This window comes from Hippichthys cyanospilos, chromosome 2, assembly GCF_059441005.1.
Source record: "Hippichthys cyanospilos isolate Australia breed blue-spotted pipefish chromosome 2, RoL_Hcya_1.0, whole genome shotgun sequence".
Taxonomy (NCBI): domain Eukaryota; kingdom Metazoa; phylum Chordata; class Actinopteri; order Syngnathiformes; family Syngnathidae; genus Hippichthys; species Hippichthys cyanospilos.
The window spans coordinates 25453108-25479097 of record NC_142370.1 but is presented as its reverse complement, the minus strand read 5'-3'; the positions used below and the strand labels follow the sequence as shown (position 1 = coordinate 25479097).

The following is a 25990-nucleotide window of genomic DNA, read 5'->3' as shown; positions in this document are numbered from 1 at the left end:
AGAAAAATCAGCTCCGAGCACGAGTATGAGGCGGGAAATGGTGGCGGCCATAAATGTCATCTAATGAAGAAATATGAATCTTTTATGAAGTTTCGGTCTAGGTTAAAACTCTCCTAAGTATTCTCTCGAGAAGCAAAGAAGCTTGAACAATACTTTTCTGTAGTTCATGGAGTGTCAACTATTTTCATATGAATCCTCATAAAACAAATTCTAAACTGAAATATATCATGGTAGGAATAAGCGTTTGGGAGCGGTGTGAAATAATATCTTGTATAAGAGGACCCTCTTCTGGTGAGACATGCATTTACAAGAGGTAGAACGTTGACCTTAATTTTCAAGACCCCTAGTCCATTAATTTGACAGACAGACAGGCAGAGACACACAGACAGGCAGACAGATCAGTATTTGTCTTTTATTTCCTACGAGAAGGTGAATGGAGATGAGTCGTTTGAGTACCCGTCCATCCATTATTTTAAAAGCCTATCCTCACGAGGGTCGCATTTATGAGTTACAAAATGGTTGTAGTAACTACCACGTCGTAGTAACTACCACTGTTGTATCTTGATGGACTATTTTTAGTTGCTACATAAACGTGGCTGTTCTTGCTATTTAATTTCACTTGATCACGCATAGTTTTCCTATAAATGCCGCTGGTTATTCTGCTGTCCCGTTAAAATGTAATAAATGGAAAAAAAAAAGATTTTTTTAATTCGTTGAGATTTTTTGTGTAGCTTCCCTCTTTGCTAATGCAAACATGAGATTTCCTGCAATGGTGAAGTAAGAAAATTACATATTGTATTATTTTTTTCAATGCGTTTTAACGAGCTGGTTTGAAGTCGGTAATGTTTTGAAAACGATCCAGTCGCCTTCATTATTCATTAGGTATGACAAAAACAATATCAAAATCAAAATAACAGTTTGTCATGGTGCCAAAAAGCAGGATATAATGTATGAAATGATGTTTACTAGAGAACACGTCTTCAGAAGGGTTTTGATTTCGTAATTGTGGGGCCACTTTATACATTCCCTACAATGTTCTGTCTCAGCGTAAGCAGTAATATTTTCTCTGATGGGAATACTTTAGCGTCTCTTTTGTTGGCTCTCTCCTGAAAACCCAAATAATTTAAATAGATTTTTGCTTGAAAAGACGAGTGACACAAAGAATGTATTTTCCCTGGCCAATTTAAACATCCCATCAAACGTAAGGTGAATTATTTAAGTGCAAGTAATGAACTGACATTATAAGACAATGGCATGTCAAAACATCGACTTACCTAAATACAATATTCAGAGCAGTTAAGGTGATTTTTAACGGCTGATTAAAGCGAAATACGTGACGTCATTATCTAACCGTAAAAGGGCGTGGATATGGGAACAGTTAAATCATTTAGCCAATAGCGTGGAGGCATTATTGCTCGTCACCAAGCTGCGTTCAAAATAATCCAAATAGTTCACCTATATAGGACCTTTGAAGGCACCAGAATAAATATCCTCTGCCCTGGCTATGTTGTTTTAAAAAGTCCAATGTAATATAACCATCTCAAAGAAAATACAATTAAGAGAATTTGACGCTACCCTAACTGCTGTGTACTGTGAACGAACCTCTATAGTGTTAAACGTTAGCTTTTACGAAGAGAACATGAATGCATCAATCTGGGAGGGGATGCGTCTCAGTGTGTGTGAACCAGCTGGTTCACGTTCATATACTGCTGCAACTTCGATCCCAGGGCAAGTGTGGAAAGGAAGCACGGAGGTTTCTAAATATTTGAAAGTCTTCGGCCGAGGTAGGCGAACAATTCCCTGAAAATGTGAATACATCAGCGTCACTGGCATTTTGAGGGGAAAAAAAGAGAGCGATTGAAAATTAAATTTAGACCATCTTGTAGCTTAGCTAGCTACCAACAGCTCACTGACTTGTTGAAACATGTTACTTTCCCCGAAGTTTTCCCACTATACATTCCAAGTGTTTTTCGGGGTTTCTCGGCGGTAAACCACCCGTGGTCTACAATTAGGGTAATCTCTGACAGAGGGACCGATTTGACTCCGTAGAACCTTGAACCTAGCAATCAATCCCGAAACTAGCACGGTGTTCCTCGTTTGATGACGCCATCGGATTGTGAAGTTGAAGTTTGGCCCCTTATATGTCAGTGTGTCTAGGTCGTAAGTCATCTAAGTGTAATTGTTCTGTTGGGACGAATTGCCCGATGGCGAACGAAATGAGTTTAGGATAGTGGTGGTGTGTGGCTCATGGGCGCAGTTTGAAACGTTTCTCCGGAGGAATCTGAGACGCCGCCACACCCTTGTTGTGCTTGCTCGGCTCAGTGAAGTAGACCATCGTGTTTCCCAGCAGCTTGTATCCGTGCCTCGGTATGTAAAATGCACTGAGCTATAATAAAAATGCACTGAGCTATGTTCTTTACTTAAAGCTGCGCAGGGCTTACGTGCTACAAGGCAACCCCCATAAACACACGCACACATGCAGAGTAAGTTAATCGACATCGCCTTCGATATTTTTTGACTGTAAATGTTACTATTCTAGTGGTGACAACGTAGTGGCATAATCGAATAAGACCCATTTAACTTTTTCGTCATGCTTGTAGAGAACTATGTTTCTTCAGGTTCTCGCTTGCAATAAACATTGCAATCTTCAGGGTTTGTCCAACTAGATTTATCTCAGCTGGTCTGACTGGTAATTTTTTAACTAAAAAAAAAATGTAATAGTGGAACCTGTTGGTGAGCAAAGATAGTTCTCCAGAGTAGATTGCAAGACTGCTATGTGACCTTGCAGAACAGCCAATTAAATGAATAAGATAGCACCCCAATAATCATGTTAACCAGGTCTGATTTTCCCCAGCATTTATTTTTCTGGTTATCCACAGCGTCTATTTTATCAACTCACTTGTTGAAATGTATGTTTTAAACTTGATGGCACTTTATCTTTTATTTAAATATAATGCTTCTATTTTTCATCATATTGAATGGTGGGGGGCATGCACCGCACTTGCTGCAGTGGCGGGGTGATTATTGGCTTTCACTATTTGCAAACTGATTTTAGACAAGATTCCCCCCAAAAATGACAGTTAATCAAAATGCCAAGTTTGCTTGCCACGATAATTCCAACCAGAATAACATTTGCCAGGAGTTTTGATATATATAAAATTGTATTTGAAAAATGTGCTCAAGTAAAAAAAAGAAAAATGTGTCTTGCAACACCTTCAAATTGGAGTGAGTTTATTTCTCGAAACATCTCTTTGACCTTTTTGATTTGGCTGCTGCGCAGGATAGTACTTCTTTGATTTCTGTTCAGATATCCACCACTGATCTCATACTAGCCATATTAAAGCTTAGTATTGTCATTGCGCTTTCAAAGGGCTGTTTGAAAGGGTTTTTTGCTTAAGTTTAAACATGTAATGCTAAGCATCAAGTGAATCGATAAAATGCAAAATTGCAATGAAAGATCATTGGACAGTGCTGCATGGAACAGCCTAAAAACAAGAGTCAATATAAAGGTTGGATCTTGAAGTACATGGCCGCGGATGGCAACATCTCAGATCCTGGCGCACTGCCTGCGGGATACCCAGCATGTATTGATGTTGACATTTTGCCAGTGTATTTCCCATGTGGGAGGTATGTATTCTCCTTGCGTTGATGAGGTCAACGTATAGTCCCAAGCTTGTCCAAAGTAGGGAAAGAATCGCCATACAAGCGCAGGAGAATGTGGCACATTATCTTCTAATAGCAAAATGACACGGGAACCAGATAGGGACACCAACCTCTGAAGCAGGACAGGTCAGCGGGAAATGTAGAGAAGGTAAAAAGTGCTGTACGTCTGCAGCGATTACACTTATTTTTTTATTTATTTTTTAAAGGTCAAGCGTGACGCAAATCATTCATTTGTGTACTGCTGTCTAATTGTAATAAATACCACAAAATTATATATAAAACATTTGGACTTTGTGTACTTTGAATGTGTATTAAGACAAACCTAAGCTTCTCCTGGCACTTGTTTGACTAACAACATGCACCTTGAACCCCTTAGGCATGTGTTTTGGGAGTGCAGTAAAGACTAGAGGGCAGGTTCTGTGGTTCTTTCCTGTGCTCTGTGCACCGCTTATAAATTGGGCTGAGTCTCAATGGCGCTGTCCCATTTTTGCCTACAGCCAGGTTCTCTGACTTCTGGGCTGGCCCAGATCCTGAGCAACCTTTTTAAATTGATGCTGAAAGTTTTAGAAGTTTGATTGAAGGTCTAATAATTTGTTCAAAAATCATAAGGGGAAATATGTTTTATTGGCATGTGTACCATCACTACACATGGCACCACTGAGTTCTGGTAGCGTTTTCTTCGTTAATAATCTTCAGTTTCATGTTCAGTCAATACCTTATGAAACAATTGAGCATGGTTCATATATCAGACATGATCATCATAGTCCCTATTGGATGACTGTTGTACACATTTCACTTTGAATGTGAATTAGCACTGACCGAAAAAACTGAAGGTTTAACATTAATAGTGCTGTCTTAGAAATTGAACACATTTAGAGAACGATTCCACAGTATGTTATCAGCCAATGACTAACAGACACTGATCAGCATGTGAACCAGGGGAAAGAGAAACTGGTATCTGCTGGGATGGAGTCTTGTTAACGAGTAAAGATTGAGAGGCATGTGTTGGGTTACACATTCCTTCTAGTTTGTCATTTCACATTTTTAAACTGCCACACAAGGACGTGTGTGAGCGGTCAGTGACCCATTATTAATATCAGAGGAATGCAGTTTGTTGCCTTCAACCCGCCGTCTAAACTAAATACCCTTTTAGTTTTTTTCTCTGACAATGGTGAGAATACCATAGCTACTGTATAATTTTGAGGATACACTAAGAAGATGGATGGGTGTTTTGCTCAGATGTGGAACTTCTATTCTTTCTCGGTAACCTTCTCAGTTTTTCCCCCCTTTTTAGACCCCTTCATAGTTATTAGAACACCAGTTGGTCTGTACAAAAAGTCTTTCAGGCTGAAAAAGCAGAGTTTTCTTTTTGTATGAAGAAATATCAAGTTTTTTTTTCCTTCCTTTTTCTTCAAACTATTAATGATCTGGGAAGATAAAGAAATGCTCACACGTGCTACATGAAATCAGGACAGGAACTTTGTCATTCTAACTTTTCAGTCAAATATGCAATATGTGATCATTAATCTTGACTCACATGTCTTATGACCATTATGACTCATCGCGACTGTTCACCAATAGCACAGTATGGCAGTTTACTATTTTAACAATTCTTCAGATATCCTTTCGTTCATGAGGTTTCTGCTGTTGTATACTGTAGCCATGTGATAATTGATACGATCTGTGTACGGTTAGCTATATCATCACTAACTACTTTGTTATATCATCTGTGATCCTGTGACGAATGTAGGAAGCGGAATTGAATGTTTTATTCTTTCACGCTGCTGCAACAAAAAGGGAAAAAAAGTTACAGTGGCTGCCTAAATGAATACGGAAATACAGTATTAAGGACATCCTCTGAACGCACCTAAGCAACCGGCGCTGTTACTTTCAATGGCTCATTAACTCTACGTTTTTTGTCCTCCATTATATCCGATGTTGTTTGTAAGGCATGAGCCAATGCTTTTAGTGCATTTTCTCCACTTTGCTTATATCAGCATTTATGTGTTTAAAAAAAAAAAAAAAAAAAAAGGGAAAATATGTTTCTTTGCACAATGTAATGTATTCTATGGCTTTCAAGTGTGCGCCTAAACAAAAGGCAATGCTCGTACGCCTCCAAATGAAGCAAAAACAAGTGGGGAAAAATTATGATTCCCAGAATAGACATCTTTTGAGTATAAAGTTGTCAAACGAGAATGTAGACTGGGAGTCTTTGAAGACAAAGTATGATGACAGATGTTACACTTGCTACTGCAATATTATCTTGTGGGTGAGATTGTTTCCAATAAAACTGTCAAAGTTCCCAAAGTATTTTTGTGACAGGAGTTCATTTTTTTACATTACACATTTGACTTGGCAGCACTGAATTTGTTGTCCTATTAAAAGAAACAGTTACAGATGTTTATGGTTATTTGTAATCCCTAGTTGCTGCAATTTGTCCACTTTGAAGCAAAGTCTAAACTTAGACACAGTGGCAGACAGGAAATAATTTAAACAAAACAAAAACAACCCCCTCATATGAATGCATTTTCAACCAAGAAACTGTTAGCCACTTGGACGTGCATGAGAAATTGGTACTGTCCTTGTTCTTTTCCACATGGAGCACAGCCCCAAAAGAGGGTTACAGGCGCACCTCTCCCACCCTTTTTTTTTTTTTTTTTTTCCCTCCAGAACTCTGGCCTTAGCTGTCCGTTTTGTTGCTGGAGCGTCACTAAGCAAAGTGTCTTTCGCTTGCAGATGGCAGCCATCAGGAAGAAGTTGGTCATTGTCGGAGATGGCGCTTGTGGAAAGACCTGTCTGCTTATTGTCTTCAGTAAGGACCAATTCCCAGAGGTCTACGTCCCCACTGTGTTTGAGAACTACATCGCTGACATCGAAGTAGAATGCATACAGGTATGCATTGTCACTCGGAGTCAACGTTTGTGCCTGGCGGATGGGAACAAATGTGTAATATAAGCAAGGGTTTGGGACTTTTCTTTGCAACTCTGCTGCTGAACCCCAGTCAATAACAGGAAATGGATCAGTGCCACCTTCCTGTGCAGGCATGGAAATCCCCGTCCCCCACCCTCTGTACAAAATAACTAATGTCCCATTTCCTGTTCCTGCTTCCTGCTCCTCAAAATCAGACATCAGTCAACTGGGAGTCAAATGCAAATGAAGATGTTGTTCACATTGAAATTATTGTCACAGTTTAAACCGTAGCCACCTCTGGTGAGACGTCATTGTGCCAACAGACCGCTTTTAGCATTGTGGAAGCGATGGACGGACCACATATGGACGCGCTGTGGCAAACCACACGTGCGAAACGTTACAAAGGTACCTCCCGGAACTGAGGAGGATCATAAAGAGAAGTGTTATTCATAAACATAACTGAGGGAAAATGTGAGATATTTTCACAGTTACTCATTTTAAAACCAAACCATTAATTTCAATAAGATGTAGATAAATGTGTTCTATCACAAACTTGTTTTTATATATATATATATATATATATATATATATATACATACAATAGTTTTGTATTCGCTAATTATGTTTCATGGGGAGTGCCGCTGAAATAGAGGGCATCATGTTTTCAGCTATTGAAAGCAAAGGCTGAAAATTTCAGCCAACGTAATTCCAATCATGTTTTGATGTTAGTTTGTCTTGTTTGCGAGCGTGTGTCTGGTCTGTATGCCAATTACAAATAAAAGCGTGAAAAAAAGAGTTAATGGAAGGTTTGTTTGGCAATCGTAAATAAGGAGAGGGGTTCCGCTTCACGCGGCACAAGTTTCACGACGATGCACGACGACGGGTTTCGGAGTTAGGATAACTAGTTATCCTACGCATTTGAGTTCACCCACCAAACGCAAAACAATAATTTAGCTTTGAAAGAACAGGCAAAAAGAGCAACTGTGGCTTCCTTGTATCGCGGACTACCCGCTGCATGCACTGTGTTGTTGTCTGTTGTTAGTCCTCGCGTGCCTGGATCGCTGTCCTGCATTCTACCCATTAGGAGTTGCGTTTGCATTCGTGTTAGGCGTCATGTGTCTCCGCCAATGGAGTTCCCACCTCTGGCTGTGGCCTCCTTGATTATGTCTGCAAAAGCCTGGGATAAACACCAGGTCTTGGCAGGAAAGCAAAGAGATTATTATTTATTTTCTTATGTTCTGGTGTGACAAGTGAGGTCTTTCAAATTTCAAACATTTGCAGTTCGACACATTGTCAACGACTTGTTGCACATTTAAAAATATTTTGTAACGTTCCTCTTTTGTTACATTTCAATTAGGTGAATAAATATACCTCATTTGTGGATTTGTCGTCAGGTGGAACTAGCGCTGTGGGACACTGCAGGTCAAGAGGACTACGACAGATTGAGGCCTCTATCATACCCTGATACAGATGTTATCCTCATGTGCTTCTCTATAGACAGCCCTGACAGTCTTGGTAAGTCTAGTGTGCATTTGTCTACGTTGTGTGAGAATGTTTTAGTTCACTTGTAAGGCCAGGCCAGCCCGCTCTGTCCATGCGGTGAGGCTAGACAAGAAGTGTATTCTTATTGCTCGTAAAGTGGGACTGTACTAAGCAGGCGTTCCCGTTGATTTTCATCCTGCTTTTAATGAAACTGAAAAATCTGGAAACTTTTTTTTTTTTTTTTTTTAAATCAAATGTTTTGGTTGAAAAATATATCAGTGTGTTCTTTCCCACACCACAGTGGTATTCCTTCTTTCTGCACTTTCGCAGAGGGCCTATGACCTCTCTGTTTATATTTGCACAGAAGGAAACGCCAGTTTTCCTTTTAAGGGAAAATGCTGCAATTTGGTGCCATACCTTATGCAGAAGGCCCCAAGCTATATTGTATGTCCGGTCTTCTCTGTAACTTTCTTTTGCTCAGCGTCATTGCAAAAAACGTAACATGTTAGGACTGGAAGCAGACCATTTTGCGGCTTTTCTAGGGGTAGTTTATTATCAATCTGTTATTAATCATGACCAGCCATCCATGGCGGGGGACATACTGAACTGGTTTCCAGCCCATCCTGTTGCAGTTAAGCAGCAGGACTTTTGGGAACTGACATGTACAAGGGTGACTGAAAAGTAACTCCCTGTATGAATTCTTTGTGTGTGTTTTTGTTTGTCTTCCATGATGTACGGGAATAGCAAGCCAACAAAAGTGACCGGACAACTGACTCCAGGAACATGCTCAGGTTCTTTGTAAATCAGCCTCAGATCATATAGCTGAGTTTTGTGGGACAATTCTTGTATTTCTCAGCATCGACCTGAGCAGGTCGTCCTTTAATGGTCCCCGACAGTCTTTTACACCTGAACAATGGATCTTAAAAGTGCCCGAGAGGGGGCTGTAATTTCGAATCTGTCGCACCAGGTGGTTGTGTGGCACTCTGTCACATTCTGGGCAGGTGTTAACTAAATTGCTGTCTATTCTAAATCGCATTAATGAGATTTAGAGAAATCAGCAGTTTCATACCTTTTCCCTCAGTTTAAAATATTTAGATATTGGTATTTGAGATCAATTTACATTTATCTATTTTCAGCATCAAATGGTTCAATTTGTGAATTTTCTTTCTAATTTGATTAAAGTGCCTTTTTTTTTTTAAACGTCAGGCCCTTTAAAGAAATTTAAGCTATAACCTGTATAAACTCCCATAAAAACTTAAATTTACAAAATGTTGATTGAAATGCCTTTTTTTTTCTTTTGTCGTCGTTAAAGATATAATTTTAGGTATACGTTTACAATTTTGATAACGATCTCATTTATTGTCACCGCAGCGAGGTAGTGCAAAAGGTTCTTTTTCCATGTGGGGTCTTTGCAAAAAATAATTGAGAAGCACAGTTGTGGGGTCGGACGCCCAGCCCCTTTTGTAGGCTTGCAAAAAAGAAAAGAACAATTATATAATTCACATACATCATGGAACACAGACAGAGAAAAAATGACTGAAATTGTACAACATTTGAATACAATGTAAGTATTTTAAGTTGGACGCTACTATTGACCACCCTGTATATACCGTATTTCCCAGATTACAAGGCGCAGCAGCAAAAATTTGAGCCAAAAAAGTGGGGGGTTTCAGGCGTCTTTTGAATCATCATTTGGCCTTCTACCATTTCTGAAACTGGTTCTCCACTTTTTGATTTAAAGCTGATTGAGCCAAAAAAGTGGGGGGTTTCAGGCGTCTTTTGAATCATCATTTGGCCTTCTACCATTTCTGAAACTGGTTCTCCACTTTTTGAAGCATGTTTCAGTTTCTGTGCACCTCTGTAGCAAATGTCACAAGTTGTGGTAAGGAGCTCGGTGGCAGCAGTCCCTCAGCCGGCCAAAGCGTGTTTAGTATGGTACTTAAAAGTAGCTTCAATGCCGATTGATTGAAGAAATGCATCAAAGCGCTGCTATGTCATTTTATTTTTGCTCTTTATAGAGAACATTCCGGAGAAATGGACACCTGAAGTGAAACACTTTTGTCCCAACGTCCCCATCATCCTGGTGGGCAACAAGAAGGACCTCAGGAATGACGAGAACACGCGCAGAGAGCTGGCTAAAATGAAACAGGTGCGTCCCGTCCCGACGAGCCCTTAATCGTTCCAACGGCAGCGCCGCCGCACAAGTCTTACAAGCGTCTCCCGCCAACACCCGCAGGAGCCGGTCAAGCCGGATGAAGGAAGAGACATGTCCAATCGCATCAGCGCCTTTGGCTACCTGGAGTGCTCGGCAAAGACCAAGGACGGCGTTCGGGAGGTATTTGAGATGGCCACCCGGGCCGCCCTCCAGGTCCGCAAGCTCAAGAGGAAGAGCGTCTGCCAGCTCTTGTGAGGGAGAGCTCGGAGAAACCTTAATATAGCCAGTGGCTTCCATGGACCGTGCAGAGATGCCACTGGCAAATATTAAAAGACTTTGGCACCTGTAACAGCGAATCGGATCGGCCCTCGTAGGACTTTTCCTCTGCTTCTCACGCTTTTCTTTAGGTCTTCTGAGTGATGCCAAGGGTTAGGGTTAGGGCACCATCTTTCATTGTTTGTCTATATTTATGTGCATTCACTTTTCAAATATATCACAACTGCAATAAGCCGCTTTTTCTCATTCGTTGAATCTCAGTTTTCCGTCACAATTTGGTTGCCCTTATTTAATGCCGTCTTCGGTGATCAGAATCGGTTTAGTTCACGCTTCCTCCATCTGAAACCGTAGCACGTGGAGGTACTCGGTACTTTGGCCGGACAAAAATGTTGCTACTCGCTATGTACAAACTAAAACACGAGCAAGACCGTACGGTAGGCGGTTGTCTTCATTTCATAAGGGTACCCGTCCGCCCATGAATCTTAAGAGCTGCCAAATAATCCCACTCCTCTCAATTTATGAGCAGATTCCTAGTCAACATATCTTTATTTGGCATGAGAAACATTCCGATAACGTGACTATAAAACGTGCCTGGAATAAAAGCTCCAGACAAATTGTGATCACTCTTCACGGGGCTTATTTCGTCGGTAATAAAGACTCTTTTGAAAGTACAGAGTGCGGTCGTCTGAACTCATTTGGCTTGTGACTTTTCGTGCTGAATTGTTAAACAATGTTTTGTGTGGTCCTTGACACAGCGAACATTCTGGACACCTTTCTAATCGGTCCTCGCGGATCACTCCTCCGGTAGGTAGCGTGGTTCATCCATGCTGTCCTCTACTGAAGGAAGAGCAAAACGGCTTCAGCGTCTGTTTTACATTTATAAAGCCAGACGACGAGGACGCCTCACCGTGGGACTGCATTTTGAGGTAGAGAGATGAACATCTTTCAGCCACGGCGTCTTCATCCTCTACAGGTTTATACCCACGGTAAGCGTTTGAATGTCTGCAATACTCGACGAAGCTGCACATGGCGGCAAGGAGAAACACAAGACTAGATTTGAGTTCTTTTCCAACGATTTGAATGCATAGAAGGATCCCAGTAACGTACCGCTTCCATACTTGATCGGTGCTGAGCACCACTGGGTTTCCCACCACGATCAACAGGGCTTGAGCTCGAGTCATTGCAACATTGAACCTCTGATCAAGAAAATGTGCGTTAATTGCATTTTGCGCAGTCGTTGAAATAAAGCTACACGGACAAAACTAGTTGTGACTGAAAACTCTCAAAAACCCCGGCATCATAATCACCATATTTTCCGGGCATTTAGAAAACCGACACTCAACGGTGTAATTGAAATTTGGATGAAGTATTAATTGTGTTCCAAAGTCAAAGGTAACCGGGGCAGAATGCTGAAAGCCTTTTGCGATCTTTGATTACTGTTTCTCTACCAACCCTGTTAAAATGTATGTTTCACTTTTATAGCTGACAAGAGCATTGAATTAGTTAACTTCTTTTACTGGAAGCCCAGTCAAAAATGATATTTGATGATTATAGCCGTAAACGGGAGTGAATGAGTTAACGTGAAGCTAAACAAACTGTTCTAAAGGCAAGGCTTTGCGATTGCAAAAAGCTCTGATTTTGTGCTTGACGTTCCCCAAATTTGCACGCAGAGTAGACGAGCATGCGTCTGCTGTACCTTCTTGTTGGCGACGAAGCCGAGGTTGAACACTTTATCGTAGTCCGTGTAATTGGGGCTGCTGCGCACCGTGGACACCAAAATCACTCTCCTCTCCTGCCCTTGGAACTCCTCCACCGGGCCAACCTGACACCAACGAACCGAAAACAAAACCGATCATCCACTGACCTGCGTCCTCTACGGTGTACTGTTCAAATGGAAAACGTGCATTTTGAAAGTATGTACCTTCAGGGCACGCAAGTCCTTAGATTTGAATTCCTTCTCGACCCCGTTAAGGGCCTGACGGATTTTCTGCACCTGTTAATCAAAATGTATTGAATCCCACTGAGCACAAGCAACTCGTAGTTGCTCCCTCATTTCACATCAATTTCAGCAAATTGCTGTATGTAACATCAGATACAAAATACCAATTTGCGTAAACGTCCACCAGGAGATAAATGATTGGCTTACGCGAACAATTAGAGAGAAAAAGCTATTTTTCGCAAAAATAATTGCAGATGGGAAAAAAATGGATTAAGCCTGGCAATTTCAATTCATTCGTGTTCATTGCTTTGGTGTACACACTAAAAAGAAACCAAAAAAAAAAAAAATCTGAATTTACTACTGCTGGTGCAACATGTCAATAACATGAATTCTTACTTGTTTCCTGTAGGGAGCGATAATGCCTATATCTTTTGGCGAGAGGGTTCCCAGGCCCTTTTTGCCAGCGGTCTCCAGCAGTTTCTTCACATAGTCCATGAGAACCTGCACCTCTGCTCTATTGAAGAACGACGGGCTGTTGGCCTCGCGCTCATCGATACCCATCACCCCGTGGAAAATCAGTGGGAAGTCCTACGACAAATAATACATAGTTAATACTTGACGGGGCCTTCAATAATAACCTGCATCGGGTCATGCTTTTCAACTTTCTATTATCAATAAACAGCGCAAACATGACTTGTTTAATTCATTCCGTGAACAACTATTTGTACGTCCAAGCAATGTTCCTCATTGGGATGACCAGATATGTGATTATGTACTCTTGGCTCACATGTTTTTTTGTTTTTAATAAATAAAGCACCAATCTCTTACAAAGCCAAAATTAAGAATTTGAATACTTCCATCCCAATTATTTTATCAACTGCGCCATTTGATAAACTCAACGTGGTCTTAATTCCCTATGCCAGTGAGGGGCGAGCGCTGGCGAATGTCGACGAATGTAGAGGCTCTTTTTATCTCTTCAGAGTTAGTTCCAAGTCGCAGACCTTCGCCTGTACTGTTCAAAATGTCCTTGCTCAAGAACAAACATGAAAAGTGCTGGCCAAAAATTAGCAACCATTCACACACTTGAACAAACCCGGTCTCACCCCTTCGCCAACATTTACGATGTACACCCCTCGGTGATTAAGGGGCTTTAGCAATGGCATACCATAACCCATTTGTGTCAATTCTTCATACAGTATTTCCGTGTGTTCATATCTGTAACATAGAGTATATTTGTTGTGGGTAAAGTTTATTGTGTTTCCGATTTCCCACATTGTGAGTGTTCAGTGCTCCAGGCAGTTGTTTTTCCGTTTCAAGTTCATTTTGCCATAAATACCCAAAGTTGCGCAGCATCTGTGTTTCACCGAGTTTGGGAATGTGTGTATATGCCAAAAGACTAAAATTAATAAACAAGTCAAAGGCAATACCTTTCCACGTTCTCTAAGCGGATAACTTTCACATGATCCTGTCCATTTTAGTAATGTTCCTGTGTGTAAACAAGGACGGACTCGGGCGTTGGTTCAGTCTGCTTGCTTCTTTTATTGAAAATAATGCCATTAACAACCGCAGCTAACTTGATTTGCTGTTAACTACAACAGGCTTGTGGTTACCAGCCGCCCGACGAGCTCACCTCGTTAAAGTGCTTGCAAGAAGGATATGCCCGATATAAAAATACACATCTGTGCGTCAAAATTCGACTCATGTAGCCGACGGTTCAATCTTCCTTGAACGGTGTCGAATAAAAAAAACAAACAAAAAACTTGAATTTTTAAGTTACTGTTTGAAGGACGCACCTATACTTTTGGCTTTCATTTTGGGGAAAAATGTGTGCCTTATTTTTGGGGGAATTACAGTAACCAAGTAAATGAGGTGAATAAAAAGAGACCTCAACATGAGTGAGAACTGTTACCGGTTTTTCAAGGTATTCCCATTTGCAGAAGGAATTGCACTTCATTTTATCAGCACAAGCCTGGAGTTGTCCAGCATAAAAGAGCTCATTGGGAACCTCTAGAATGGCGGGATGGGACCTTAACAGATAAACAAAATCATTTAAGCTGACTGGAGGATGCACCGAAAAAAACAAAAGGGCACCATAAATCTATCTGAAGGATACCTGTAATTGCGCAGCAATTTAGTGACAAAGCGGTCGTCAAATTCATCTTCCTTCTGGTCCACCGAGAAATTGGGCATCATTCGTTCCAAGAGGGAAATGCCTACAAATAGCGATGCTACTGTAAATGTGTCTATATTGCAAGCACAAGTACGAGGAAGTCCTACAAAGACTATACTTACCCATATCGTATTTCAGAGCAAGTGGGGATGCGACAATGGGTCCCAGCTGCTTGTGGTCTCCAGCCAGAACCAACTGGCCAGACTCTGGGTCGAGCAACCCTTGAACCCAAGCACAGATCAAGCAAATCACTGAGGGTGTTCAATACCATTTTAGAGAGCACTTTTCTCTTTTTGTTTTTACCAGCCAGTGGGATTAAACATTCAGTCTCGGTAGCATGTCCAGCCTCATCCACAAAAATGTGTGTAAAATGACCCATGTGTATATTTCCTGTGACCAACCTGCAGACAGCAGAAAGCATATCGTGACAGACGAAAACAATTCACAGAATTCGCCACCTCACTGGGTACACAAGCTCAAATATGAATCTCCATATTCAGGATCACGATTGAATCCGGCGTACCCAGTGAAGTACCCAGTACTAGCTTACATAAAGAGAACATACAGTACATACGGCATATTAGCATCATGCACATCAACAAATGGCCCTGATAGTACCTTCCAGCAGTTATCAGAGTGGTGACAATGATTCGATACTTCATCAGCTTCTCTTTGGGAGGAAAGGTGAAATAGTCCCCAACCAGGTTAGAGCATCCCTGTGAAGTCACCACAAAAAACGTGCACACACTACTCAAGGGGAATTTAAGGAGTCATCGAGGTCAAACATGCAAAGCACCTCACAGCGATTAATAGCACGGGCACACTTTCCTTCGATGCGTGACACCACGTTCTTATGTTCACTGGAGGCCAATAATCAGAATTGTATTCATTGCGCACAAATAATTAAGGGGATGTCTTTCAGAGACCCCCTAGAGTCTAGGGGCCTAGACCTTCTCATTCCATTTCTGACTTTTCTTTAGTTGGCTGCCTGGTTCTTGCCATAATATGAATTTTAACTATTGACCATAATATTAATTTTAACAGTTGACCAAGAAGGGTTGTTGGCTGTGTATTAACCTGACTTCTGCACCAAACAAAGGACAGTCCCAAGCCCGTTGATAAAAGAAGAAATTCCACTAATTAACCTTGATGAGGACCACGGCACTTCCTCAAGCGGGTGAATTCGAGAATGACAGAGGTGTTGAGTTGTGACGGTCGATGAGGTGTCTGTGTAAGTGTTTCTAGCTGATACACCGAGCATACAGTCCCAGTCGGAAAAGGTGCAGCCTGTGAATCAGTCAGAGGGCACTTGGTAGGAGGGGGGGCAGGTAGCCTTGTGGCGTCTGGAGAAATTCTATCAAGGATAGAAATCCAAGTAACAGTTGTTTTGGGAGCAGTACAACAAACAATGTGGTCGCCCTTGAGTCCTCTGAACGGGGCAGATGAGCGAATTAGGAAATAAATATTTCCTCTTAAAAGTGGTGGGAAAGTATCTAATTCATTCTACTACGCTTCTTTTTATGAAAATTTCGCATTTATAAGTAAACGCGCCTGCTTGGTCTTTTTTGTTTTCTGCTGCAGCGCATGGATTTATACACAACATTCGTGAAGTCCGTGCTGCTGCGTAGGAATAAGAGCGGCACAATGACAAAGACGTGAGATCTTTAAACCACTTTGGAGTTGGTTCGTGTAACCCGAGCTGATTGATGAACTCGTTGACTAAGAGCCTTTAAAAGAAAGCACAGCTTTCAAAATCGATTCTCAAAATCAAGTCGTACGAGGTCATGATTTTGGTCCCAAAACGTTATACCGCTCAACTTGAGCATATGATTTAGGACTGGCCGGCCAAAGGTTAGTAAGGTTTGTTCAGGCAAGTCAAAGCACCACAGTACTCGGCCATTAGAAATTTGAAAGTAATGCGCCCTGTACCAACCTTGAGGTCCTCAGGAACACTCTGTGGGTCACGGCTGCTGGCATACATGCGGTACACCTGGCTCTTATTCCCATGGCCCTGTAGAATCCTTGAGCAGAGGAGGTCCGCTGCACTATTGGAGGGAGCGCAGGCAAGAATGTGACTGTCTTTCTGGAGCTTATCAATCTGTTTGATGGCCTCCACCAATGTGACGGTTTTGCCTGAGAAGACAAAGGAACCATCTGAGTGTAGACTTACTAGGACAGATTATGTATCATCATATGAGCGCTGTGATTCACCTGTGCCGGGTGGACCGAAAACCAGGTACGGGGCAGGTTTGGAGGTGCCAGCCACAATATGACACACGGCTTTTCTCTGCTCTGGGTTGGCCTCCAGCTGTCTGTCATAGAAACTAGTACACACACACACAAACAAGCGGGGTCCAAACAAACAGTGCCAACTTTCCAAGTACCACCACAATGACCAACAATAAAATCCAGCTGCAAAGTAAGCCCAGGTTCTTATCAAACAAGAGGCCCAGGTTTTATTCACAAAGAGTGTATTTACTAGCCATTGCAACATGAAGCAGTTTGAACATTAACATTTCACAAAAAAGTGCAGTGAATTGAAATATAATGCAATTTGTTCAAGAGTATTACAAATGAAAAGCACACCTGGTGATTTGGTAATTGCACTTATTTAACATTTACTTCAAAAAGTATTGCACCTAATTGTTAAATGCAAGAAATCTATGTTTAACAGATGTACTGTACTGGATGGAGGCCACATACAACAAATGATACTTCAGTCACAATTACAAATGCAAAAAATGCAAGCTGTCAATTTGCAAAACATCTCACTTTTCCCAGTGTAATCTGTCACTCCATAAGGGAGTGGGCTTTCCCTCTTCGGTGGGTGGATTACGACTGAATGTGCAGCAGAACTACCAAAGGCGAATGCGTTACTGACTAGTTTTTCTTGGTACCCGGGTTCTAAATATTTTTGAAGTATGGATTTTTTTTCATTGCGCAAAGGCAAAATGTGAATTCTTTGTCTTGTTTGGCTCACCTGAGATTCGGGACGTTCACTGTTTGCTTTGAGGAGGCGCTGACAGACGGGAACAACACCTTTTCCAGATTTAAATCAAGGGTAGTTGCAAAGTCGACCGCTCTGTGCTGCAGACGCAGAATCAGCCGATTGAAGGTGAACTCCACGTTGAACTTCATGCCATCAATAAATATCTGCAACAATCTGCAGGCACATTCACAAAGCTGTACCATACTCTGAGCAAGACTGGCCTCTCTGTCAGGGAAGCCTCTTACTTTGAGCTGAAGCCAAGTTTGACAGAGTCCCGCTCTACTTTATGGACATATCCGCAATACTTGTACTTTGTTTCTCCTTGAGGATAAACCAGCACCTTATCTCCACGTAGCACAGACGGACGGTTCTCAGACAGGCCTGGTACCTGAAAGGTGAAGCATCAGGATGAAGAGACAAATAGACCGTCGGTGAACATCTTCTGTACTCGCCTCACTCGTTTTGTGTTTTGAATACATGTAACTAAGCTAAAACCATTGAAGTGCATTTACTTTGCACTTGAAATCCGAACACATCAAATCAATTCAAAACAAACGACGACAACATGTGTGAGTAGCCCAAAGAACCACGGGACAGACCTTCAGAATGAGCAGGGACCGATTGCTTGGATCTCTTTCCATGCAGGTGTATTCAGTGTCACTATTGGGTATGAAGTATCGCGTGATGTCAATTTGCATCTGATGCTCCTCCAAATATAACAACTCGTGGAGCTTCCGGGAGTAGTTCTCAAAAGACAAAGGACTCCCCAGCACCTGACTTCAAAATGAACGGAAAATATTAGAGTGGGATCTAATCTAGGAGGTTATTCAGCAGATTGCTCAAATGCCAGTTTTTGTGACATTTATGTTAGTAATAATCATGAAAATCCAAGCTAAATGATTTGGCTTTTCCTGGTATTCGTTTAGTCAGATCTAACAAGTACAGAATAGGGTCCACAAAAAGCTTGGACAGCATGAAAAATATCTTATTTGAATTATTTAACTATGTGAGAAAAGTGCCATGGCCCAATGCTTCTACCAAAAGGTGTCGTATATCAGAGGTCCCAAGCACTAGTCTGTGGCCCGGCACTGATCTGTGGATCAACCGGTACCGGGCCGCGCCTGAAACAATTATTTCCACTTTATGTGCTGTCTGCATTTGAAAGATATTTTATTTTGAAAACTGACTATTTTGCTGGCCACCGGGAGACAAACCATCGGTATACCAAATGTGTGCATATCTGTTCAGGGTGTCAATTTATGGAACAATTATGAAACAAAACTGAAAAGATGTGAATCAATGTGCGTGCTCAAAAAGTTTAAAAAATATTGTATCGAAAATGTAAAACCTATCTATAAATTGTATAAGATCTTTTATAAAAGTTTGTGACGTGTTATTCTGAAATATATATGATTGTATAATATGTATGTAACATTATATATATATTAATTACTGTATGTGTAATATCTTTGCTAAAATAATCAATTAAACAAAAGGAAAAAGAAGAAGATGTTATGGAAGAACTGATGATGAATTTGAAATGCTATTTAACTCTGCGGTATTCGGTTGTTATTTTGAAGAAAATCCATCTATTCATCCATTTTCTATAAAATTGTCAGTGGCAAACAAGTACGCATGTTCAGTCTGTTGAAGATATGTTGTTTTTGGCCGAAAATCTGAAAAAAAAAAAAACTGTGATTATTAATCATTAATGAATAAAAAAAAAGCGCATATGACGAGAATTATCATCGATGGCGCACAACTTAAGTATTTGCAAAGATGAGATTTCGCATCCGTGGCACTGAAAGCTAATAGACAATACAAAGAATTCTATCTAAAATATGGGTTTGTTGTAACAGGTGACCCTCAGGCCCCACTCCGAGTCCACTCCGCATGATATGTGGCCAAAAGCCAATGACGCTTTCAAAACTACTTTGGCACACAGAAAGTTAGAATAATAATAAAAAAATAAAAAATAAACAAGCGCGAGCAGGAAGGACAGAAACAATTACTCATACAGCGTGGCAAACCGTATTGCTCAAGCCAAAGAACCTTTGACGATTGCAGAACAACTTTTTATGCTTGCAAACAATGGTATTTGCCGTGAACCTTTAGGAGTGGCCGCTGTTAAAACGGTTGCACAGGTGCATCTTTCTGCCAGCACTGTCACAAGGTGCACTGAGGATTTAGCCGAGGACATTGAGGAGCAATTGCTGGAGAGAATTAAAAATTCACCATCTACTCCCCAAACAGGGGAATATAGACTTTTTTTAGAGGCACTGTATGTCATTATCAAGCATTCAACAAACCTTTTATCGATGGGAGGGTCTTTCTTTAGTAATGAGATGCGACTGCTTAAATATGGTGGAAGCGCGTAAGAATAAAGTGGGGTTTCATTTTTCAACTCCATGTGTGACAGCCTGAAAAAAGGAAAGAGCATCACCGTGAGACGATCACAGTTGAAGTAGTGTTGGCAAAAGGCCAGAATTGTTATTATAAAGAATGGCCCTTTAGCCAGACTTGAAATATGATACACAATCCTCCAAAAATGCTTCACATTTTCCTTTCCTGAAATGAAACGCTTTTAGTCAATTTCAAGCTCGTCCCCAAAAACAAAACAAAAAAAACTCAAAACACAATTTAGAAGAGCAAACCATTCCTTACTTTCAAGAATCACATAGAACTTATTATGTGAACACTTAAACTTATATGATGTAAAAAAAATTAAACAGCATCAATTAAATGGCTTGATCTGGCTCCCTCTCGTGTGAGCCCTAAGGCCACAATAAATACAATAAATGGATATAAAGTACAGTGCAAGACATGCAGGAGGAGTTGAATCCTGCATTTTCGCATGAAATTAAGGGGATGCACAGTGCACTTTCAAGTTAAATATGATGCTTTAAGCATTATTTCACTTCCCTGATCAAGTTTTGATCTTACCCATTAGGGGGCACTCCATCCACAACTTTGCTGTCCAACCAGGCTCCAGCAGATCCAGAAGCAAGCCGAGGACCGGAACGTTTGAAAGGCGCAATAGGTTTCAGCTCCCTTCCCAGCTTATTCAAATAATAAACTTGAATATAACGCACTATGTAGAATGAAGCAGCAGAGGGATTTTGCTGAAATTCAAAGGCCAACGTCACTGGATAGTTACCAGCACACTCAAAATGGTAGTGAACATTAACTGCATAGCAGTCACCTGTGGGTAAAAAAACCAAAAGAAACATGAAAATCAAACTTCACAGTAGGGTAATTGTTGTGAAATGTAAACAAAAAAAATACACACACACACACACACACACATATACATATATTATATATACACATATATATATATATATATATATATATATATATATATATACACATATATATATACATATATATATATATATATATATATATATATATATATATACACACACACACACACACACACACACACAGTCGGCCCCCGGTGCACGAACACCCTCTTTTACAAACATTTCGACGTACGAGCGTGGACCGCGGAGTTTTTTGTCCCCCACTTACGCACAAACCTTTCGTATTACGAACAATCCGACATGCCGGCCACTGTTTTCGTACATATATTTTCGCTTTGCTATGTCAACAAAATCAGTTGTTGACGCTTGTCACGGCAACTTTGAACGCTATTGCTCTTACAATGTCACAGTCACTGTCTCAGTCACGGTGTTAGTCACGGAGATGCCGATATGCTATTGGTCGATTAAGGTCACAGTCCCGGTCTCACTCACGGAGATGCTATTGGCCGGCTTCACGTCAATCACAGAAATGCCGATATGCTATTGGCCGAACGCCTTTATCTAGCTTGATGGCACAGCTGGTCGGGATGGAAGGAAGGAGAGAAAATGAGTGAAAAACGGAAGGAAGGAATGTTGTGAAGACTTTGCAAACTTTATCTGTTAGACATGGCTTCTAAAATTGCAAGTGGAGGTAAAGGAAGAAGTAAGAGGATAATGACAATAGAAACCAAGCAGGAGATAATAAAAAAATACGAAGGAGGCGCATGCATAGTAAACCTTGCTCCTGAGTATGGACGGAACCGCTCGGCAATCTTTTAAAGGCAAGACTTTCCTTGCCGAGGGACGGACCTCGCTCGACAACAAAATGGAGAGGCTTCTTCTATTATGGATTAAAGAGAAGGAAATCGCCGGTGATATGTTTTAGTTTGAGAAAAGTTCTTGTTTAAGAAAATAAATAAATAAATTCTGCGGGTTGGTCTCTGCTCACCTCCATCTCCACTCAGCTCAAGTCACGTGGCCCCAGAGGAAAATGTCATTTATCCTTTGTATATCCATGTTAATTAATTTATCTGAATAGTAGATTATGGTACTAATTTTTAATATGTGTGTAAATTCGTGATGGTTTTAACTATGATTTCACCACGCATTGCCAGTCAAAGTGTACGTACAATTGATTTCGCTTTGCTACATCAACGAAATCATCTGCTCACGCATGTTACGGTAACGCTGATATGCTATTGCTCTTACAATGTCACAGTCACTGTTTCAGTCACGGTGTCAGTCACGGAGATGCTATTGGTCAAACGCCTTCATCTAGCTTGATGGCACAGCTGGTTGGGACGGAAGGAAGGAGAGAAAATCAGTCAAAAACGGAAGGAAGGAATGTAGTGAAGACTTTGCAAACTTTATCTGTTAGACATGGCTTCTAAAATTGCTAGTGGCGGTAAAGGAAGAAGTAAGAGGATGATGACAATAGAAACGAAGCAGGAGATAATAAAAAAAATACGAAGGAGGCGCACGCATGGTTAACCTTGCTCGTGAGTATGGCCGTAACCGCTCGGCAATCTTTTAAGGGCAAGACTTTCCTTGCCGGGGGACGGTCCTCTATCGACAACAAAATGGAGAGGCTTCTTCTATTACGGATTAAAGTCTCAGTCACGGTGTCAGTCACAGAGATGCCGATATGCTATTGGTCGATTAAGGTCACAGTCCCGGTCTCACTCACGGAGATGCGGATATACTATTGGCCGGCGTCACGTCAATCACAGAAATGCCGATATGCTTGGCTGAACGCCTTCATCTAGCTCAGTGTTTCCCAACCTTTTGATCACCGCGTCACAACTGACAATATCTGTGCCGCTGTGCCGCGGCATGATGCCGCTGTGCCGCGGCACGATGCCGCGCACAGCGGTTGAAAAACATGGATCTAGCTTGATGGCACAGCTGGTCGGTGTGTTGTGAAGACTTTGCAAACTTTATCTGTTAGACGTGGCTGCTAAAATTGCTAGTGGCGGTAAACGAAGAAGTAAGAGGATGATGACAATAGAAACCAAGCAGGAGATCAAATACGAAGGAGGCGCACGCATAGTTAACCTCGCTCGTGAGTGTGGCCGTAATCGCTCGGCAATCTTCTAAGGGCAAGACTTTCCTTGCCGGGGTACGGACCTCGGTCGACAACAAAATGGAGAGGCTTCTTCTATTATGGATTAAAGAGAAGGAAATCGCCGGTGATATGTTCTAGTTTGAGAAAAGTTCCCGTTTAATAAATAAATTCTGCGGGTTGGTCTCTGCTTCCCTCCGCCTCCACCCAGCTCAAGTCACGTTGCCCCAAAGGTAAATGTCATTTTTCCTTGTATACGTTATTTAATTTAACTGTACAGTAGATTATGTTACTTATTTTTAATATGTGTATCAAGTCGTGATGTTTTTACCTAAGGTTTTTGCGCGCGTTGCACGCATTCACTAATTAACATAGGTTTGGATTGCCCATCATATGAGCAGTTCGAGTTACAAGTGTAGCCGCTGAACGGATTAAGTTCGTAACACGGGGGCCCACTGTATATGGCATACAACTAGCTTTTGTGCTGGAGCACCAAAAGAAAGAAAAGTTGGGTAAAACAGCGTAACAGGTTAGTCAAGAGCCCAGAAAAAGCTTTCTTTAATACCTGGTTTGAGTGAAAGTGGTTTTTTTCTTGTCACCTTGTGTTCATCCTTCAGAGTGAAACAGCTCAGCTTTTCCAGTGCAGTGTAGTAGGTAAAATATACAGTTTCAGTACCCATGTTTTCCACATTTAGATTCACAACACACTAACAAAAAAAGAAAAAACACATTTAACCAAAACACATATATATATATATATATATATATATATATATATATATATATATATATATATATATATATATATTTTTTTTTTTTTTGCTAAAGACAAACATCATGCAATTATATTTTGAATAATACCTGATCTGCGTCCAACTCCAAGAAAAGTGATCCATCTTTGAAGTCTTGGTCTGATCTGATGGTAATGCCATTTTTATCCAAAATCAATTTTGGCCTTCAAGATGAGAAAAAAAGTTAGCAAGGCTCCTCAGGCTATTCCGCAACATAAAGCACAAAAAGGAATGAATTATGCGCCCCCCCCCCCCCATTCTCCAAGAAAAGAAACGTGTCTGGGCAAGTGTAACATTCTCTTGCAATTTCCTTTGCTTTGCATATTTTTAACTTGAAGTGTTTAGCAAGTGTCATGTTCTCCATACGAAAATCATCATAGCTTTACATCAATTGCTTTACATCAATTACTTATCAAAGATGCGTGTATCCAGAATGGAGGACAACATTATAATGCCTTCCATGGTTTGACAAAGCCATCTCACAATTTTACACCGATTGTCTAACTTTTGACATGTTGGTATTATTTTCTGACGCGACAAGATGAGATTTACCCCCGATCGTTTAATTTGAACTCCAAAGCTGTTGTTCGCAAAATAAAACTACCAAAAATAGGTGTTCAACGTGTCCAAAATATTTAAAAGATGGCGGTGGCTCAACCAAGAACAAGGAACATTTCTTTACTATCTAAACATACTCCTTGAGACAAGTCATTAGTTGCAAAGATATTTTTAATGTATATAATGTTACTACGTGGGCAGGCATCGAGGATTACCACTTAAGGGATAAGAAATGAATCTGGTTTGTCCCATGATTTAGTAAATGAGCAGGTGCAGCATGTATTCAGTAGCACACACATTACATTCCTAGTTTCGTGATCGTGTCCTATTACCTGTCATTCTTGAGCTTTTCCGTAAGACGTTTGGCAAATTTCTTATTTTCTTCCACTGCTGAAAGCTTAGGTTGAGCTGGAAACGGATGTTCCTCGACAGCCCTCAAGACCATGACTGGTATGGGTCTCCTGGGTATGTACCACTGGTCCACTCGAAGATCTCTGATCTGCGCGAAATATGACTGTGGTTTTATTTGGCTGAGAAGAAACGTCACGTGACAACTTTGAGCCTAAATAGATGGTTATTTTGTTCAAGTTCCTCTACTTAACCAAGCATATTTGCTATCAATTACATTTAAGAGTCAAAACTGTGCCAACATTTAAAACAAACTACTGTTTCCATGTTTAATCAGAAATTTTTAATATACGCGAAAACTCTGGAAGTTTAGTCTGGTATATAAGGTAAGAAGGTGCGTATCCATACAGCGGGGTTCAGGCGAATTCTATCTCTGTGCACGTTTATTCTGTTGGACAACTTCAGGGCATACATGACCGAACTGAAGTTTGGAACGGTGGTCCCTTGGTTTCTGAAAGGCGCAAGAAGAAAGACATTGATGGGTTTCATTTTAAAACACACACACGCAAACACACACACTTCGAGTTCCATAGAGTAAAAATCGACCGTTACATTTACCTTTCTTTGAACTCGGTGTTGTAAATTTCTTTCAGTTCAGATTTAGCGTGAACATTTTCTCGATTGGTTTCCCGAAGAAACGCAAAAAATTCGAGCCCAGCTTTGAATCTCGACTTCTTTTCCGGCATGTTGACCATTTGATCATTCACTTTCCTCGTTCTCTCAATGCGGAAGTACCGATGAACGGAGGACAGGAGTCCTCCTCGAAATCGCAATTTTGCTGCTTTTGTTGTACTTACAGCCCGGGAGGGCGGTGTACGCGCTATCAAACAGTGATACCGAACCGTAGCTACTGTACTGTAGAGTATGTATCAAAACACGCGCACCCATATAAATCGGTTTTAATTTAGAAGAAACGAAACTTAAGACTACACCCAAACAAACCAGTTTTAATTTTATTTTATGCATATATATATATATATATATATATATATATATATATATATATATATATATATATATATATATATATATATATATATATATATATATATATATATATATATATATATATATATATATATATATATATATATATATATATATATATATATATACACACACACCGCAGAATTAGGAAAAAAATTGTAATAAACAGAGTGGTTGACAACTTCTGCCCTTTAAAGTATGTACCTGATTTTGACGTGCGAGCTAAGGGAATGCGTGTCTTCAGTTGAAAAATGGGAGTAAAATGAAGGTACACATCGGAAACAAAAGTAAACCC

The 25990-nt window shown here is 40.7% G+C and overlaps 2 protein-coding genes across 3 annotated transcripts; one reads left to right on the top strand and one right to left on the bottom strand.

Annotated features, from left to right (window-relative positions):
* The first annotated feature begins 1649 nt into the window (after window positions 1-1649).
* On the top strand, window positions 1650-11157 carry LOC148428002 (rho-related GTP-binding protein RhoA-D-like). Its single transcript, XM_088409274.1, has 5 exons — window positions 1650-1784; window positions 6400-6555; window positions 7968-8088; window positions 10074-10204; window positions 10292-11157. The coding sequence occupies exons 2-5, from the start codon at window positions 6400-6402 to the stop codon at window positions 10463-10465; spliced, it is 582 nt and encodes a 193-aa protein (XP_088265400.1). The 5' UTR covers window positions 1650-1784; the 3' UTR covers window positions 10466-11157.
* LOC148428001 (putative RNA helicase mov-10-B.2) lies at window positions 11002-25476 on the bottom strand. 2 transcript variants are annotated; one of them, XM_088409273.1, is made up of 23 exons: window positions 25267-25476; window positions 25057-25159; window positions 24633-24799; window positions 23813-23906; window positions 23517-23658; window positions 20528-20786; window positions 19894-20004; window positions 18184-18361; window positions 17830-17972; window positions 17576-17758; window positions 16807-16919; window positions 16529-16728; window positions 15214-15311; window positions 14899-14996; window positions 14718-14816; window positions 14539-14638; window positions 14335-14452; window positions 12822-13013; window positions 12408-12479; window positions 12183-12308; window positions 11594-11682; window positions 11394-11506; window positions 11002-11320 (listed from the first exon to the last, which is right to left on the bottom strand). In XM_088409273.1, exons 1-23 carry the CDS (start codon window positions 25401-25403, stop codon window positions 11280-11282), a joined length of 2976 nt encoding a protein of 991 aa, XP_088265399.1. In that variant the 5' UTR covers window positions 25404-25476; the 3' UTR covers window positions 11002-11279. The 2 variants fall into 2 exon arrangements, with proteins under 2 accessions (XP_088265399.1, XP_088265398.1); XM_088409272.1 differs by having other exon boundaries at window positions 11002-11323; window positions 25267-25475.
* Window positions 25477-25990: the final 514 nt, after the last annotated feature.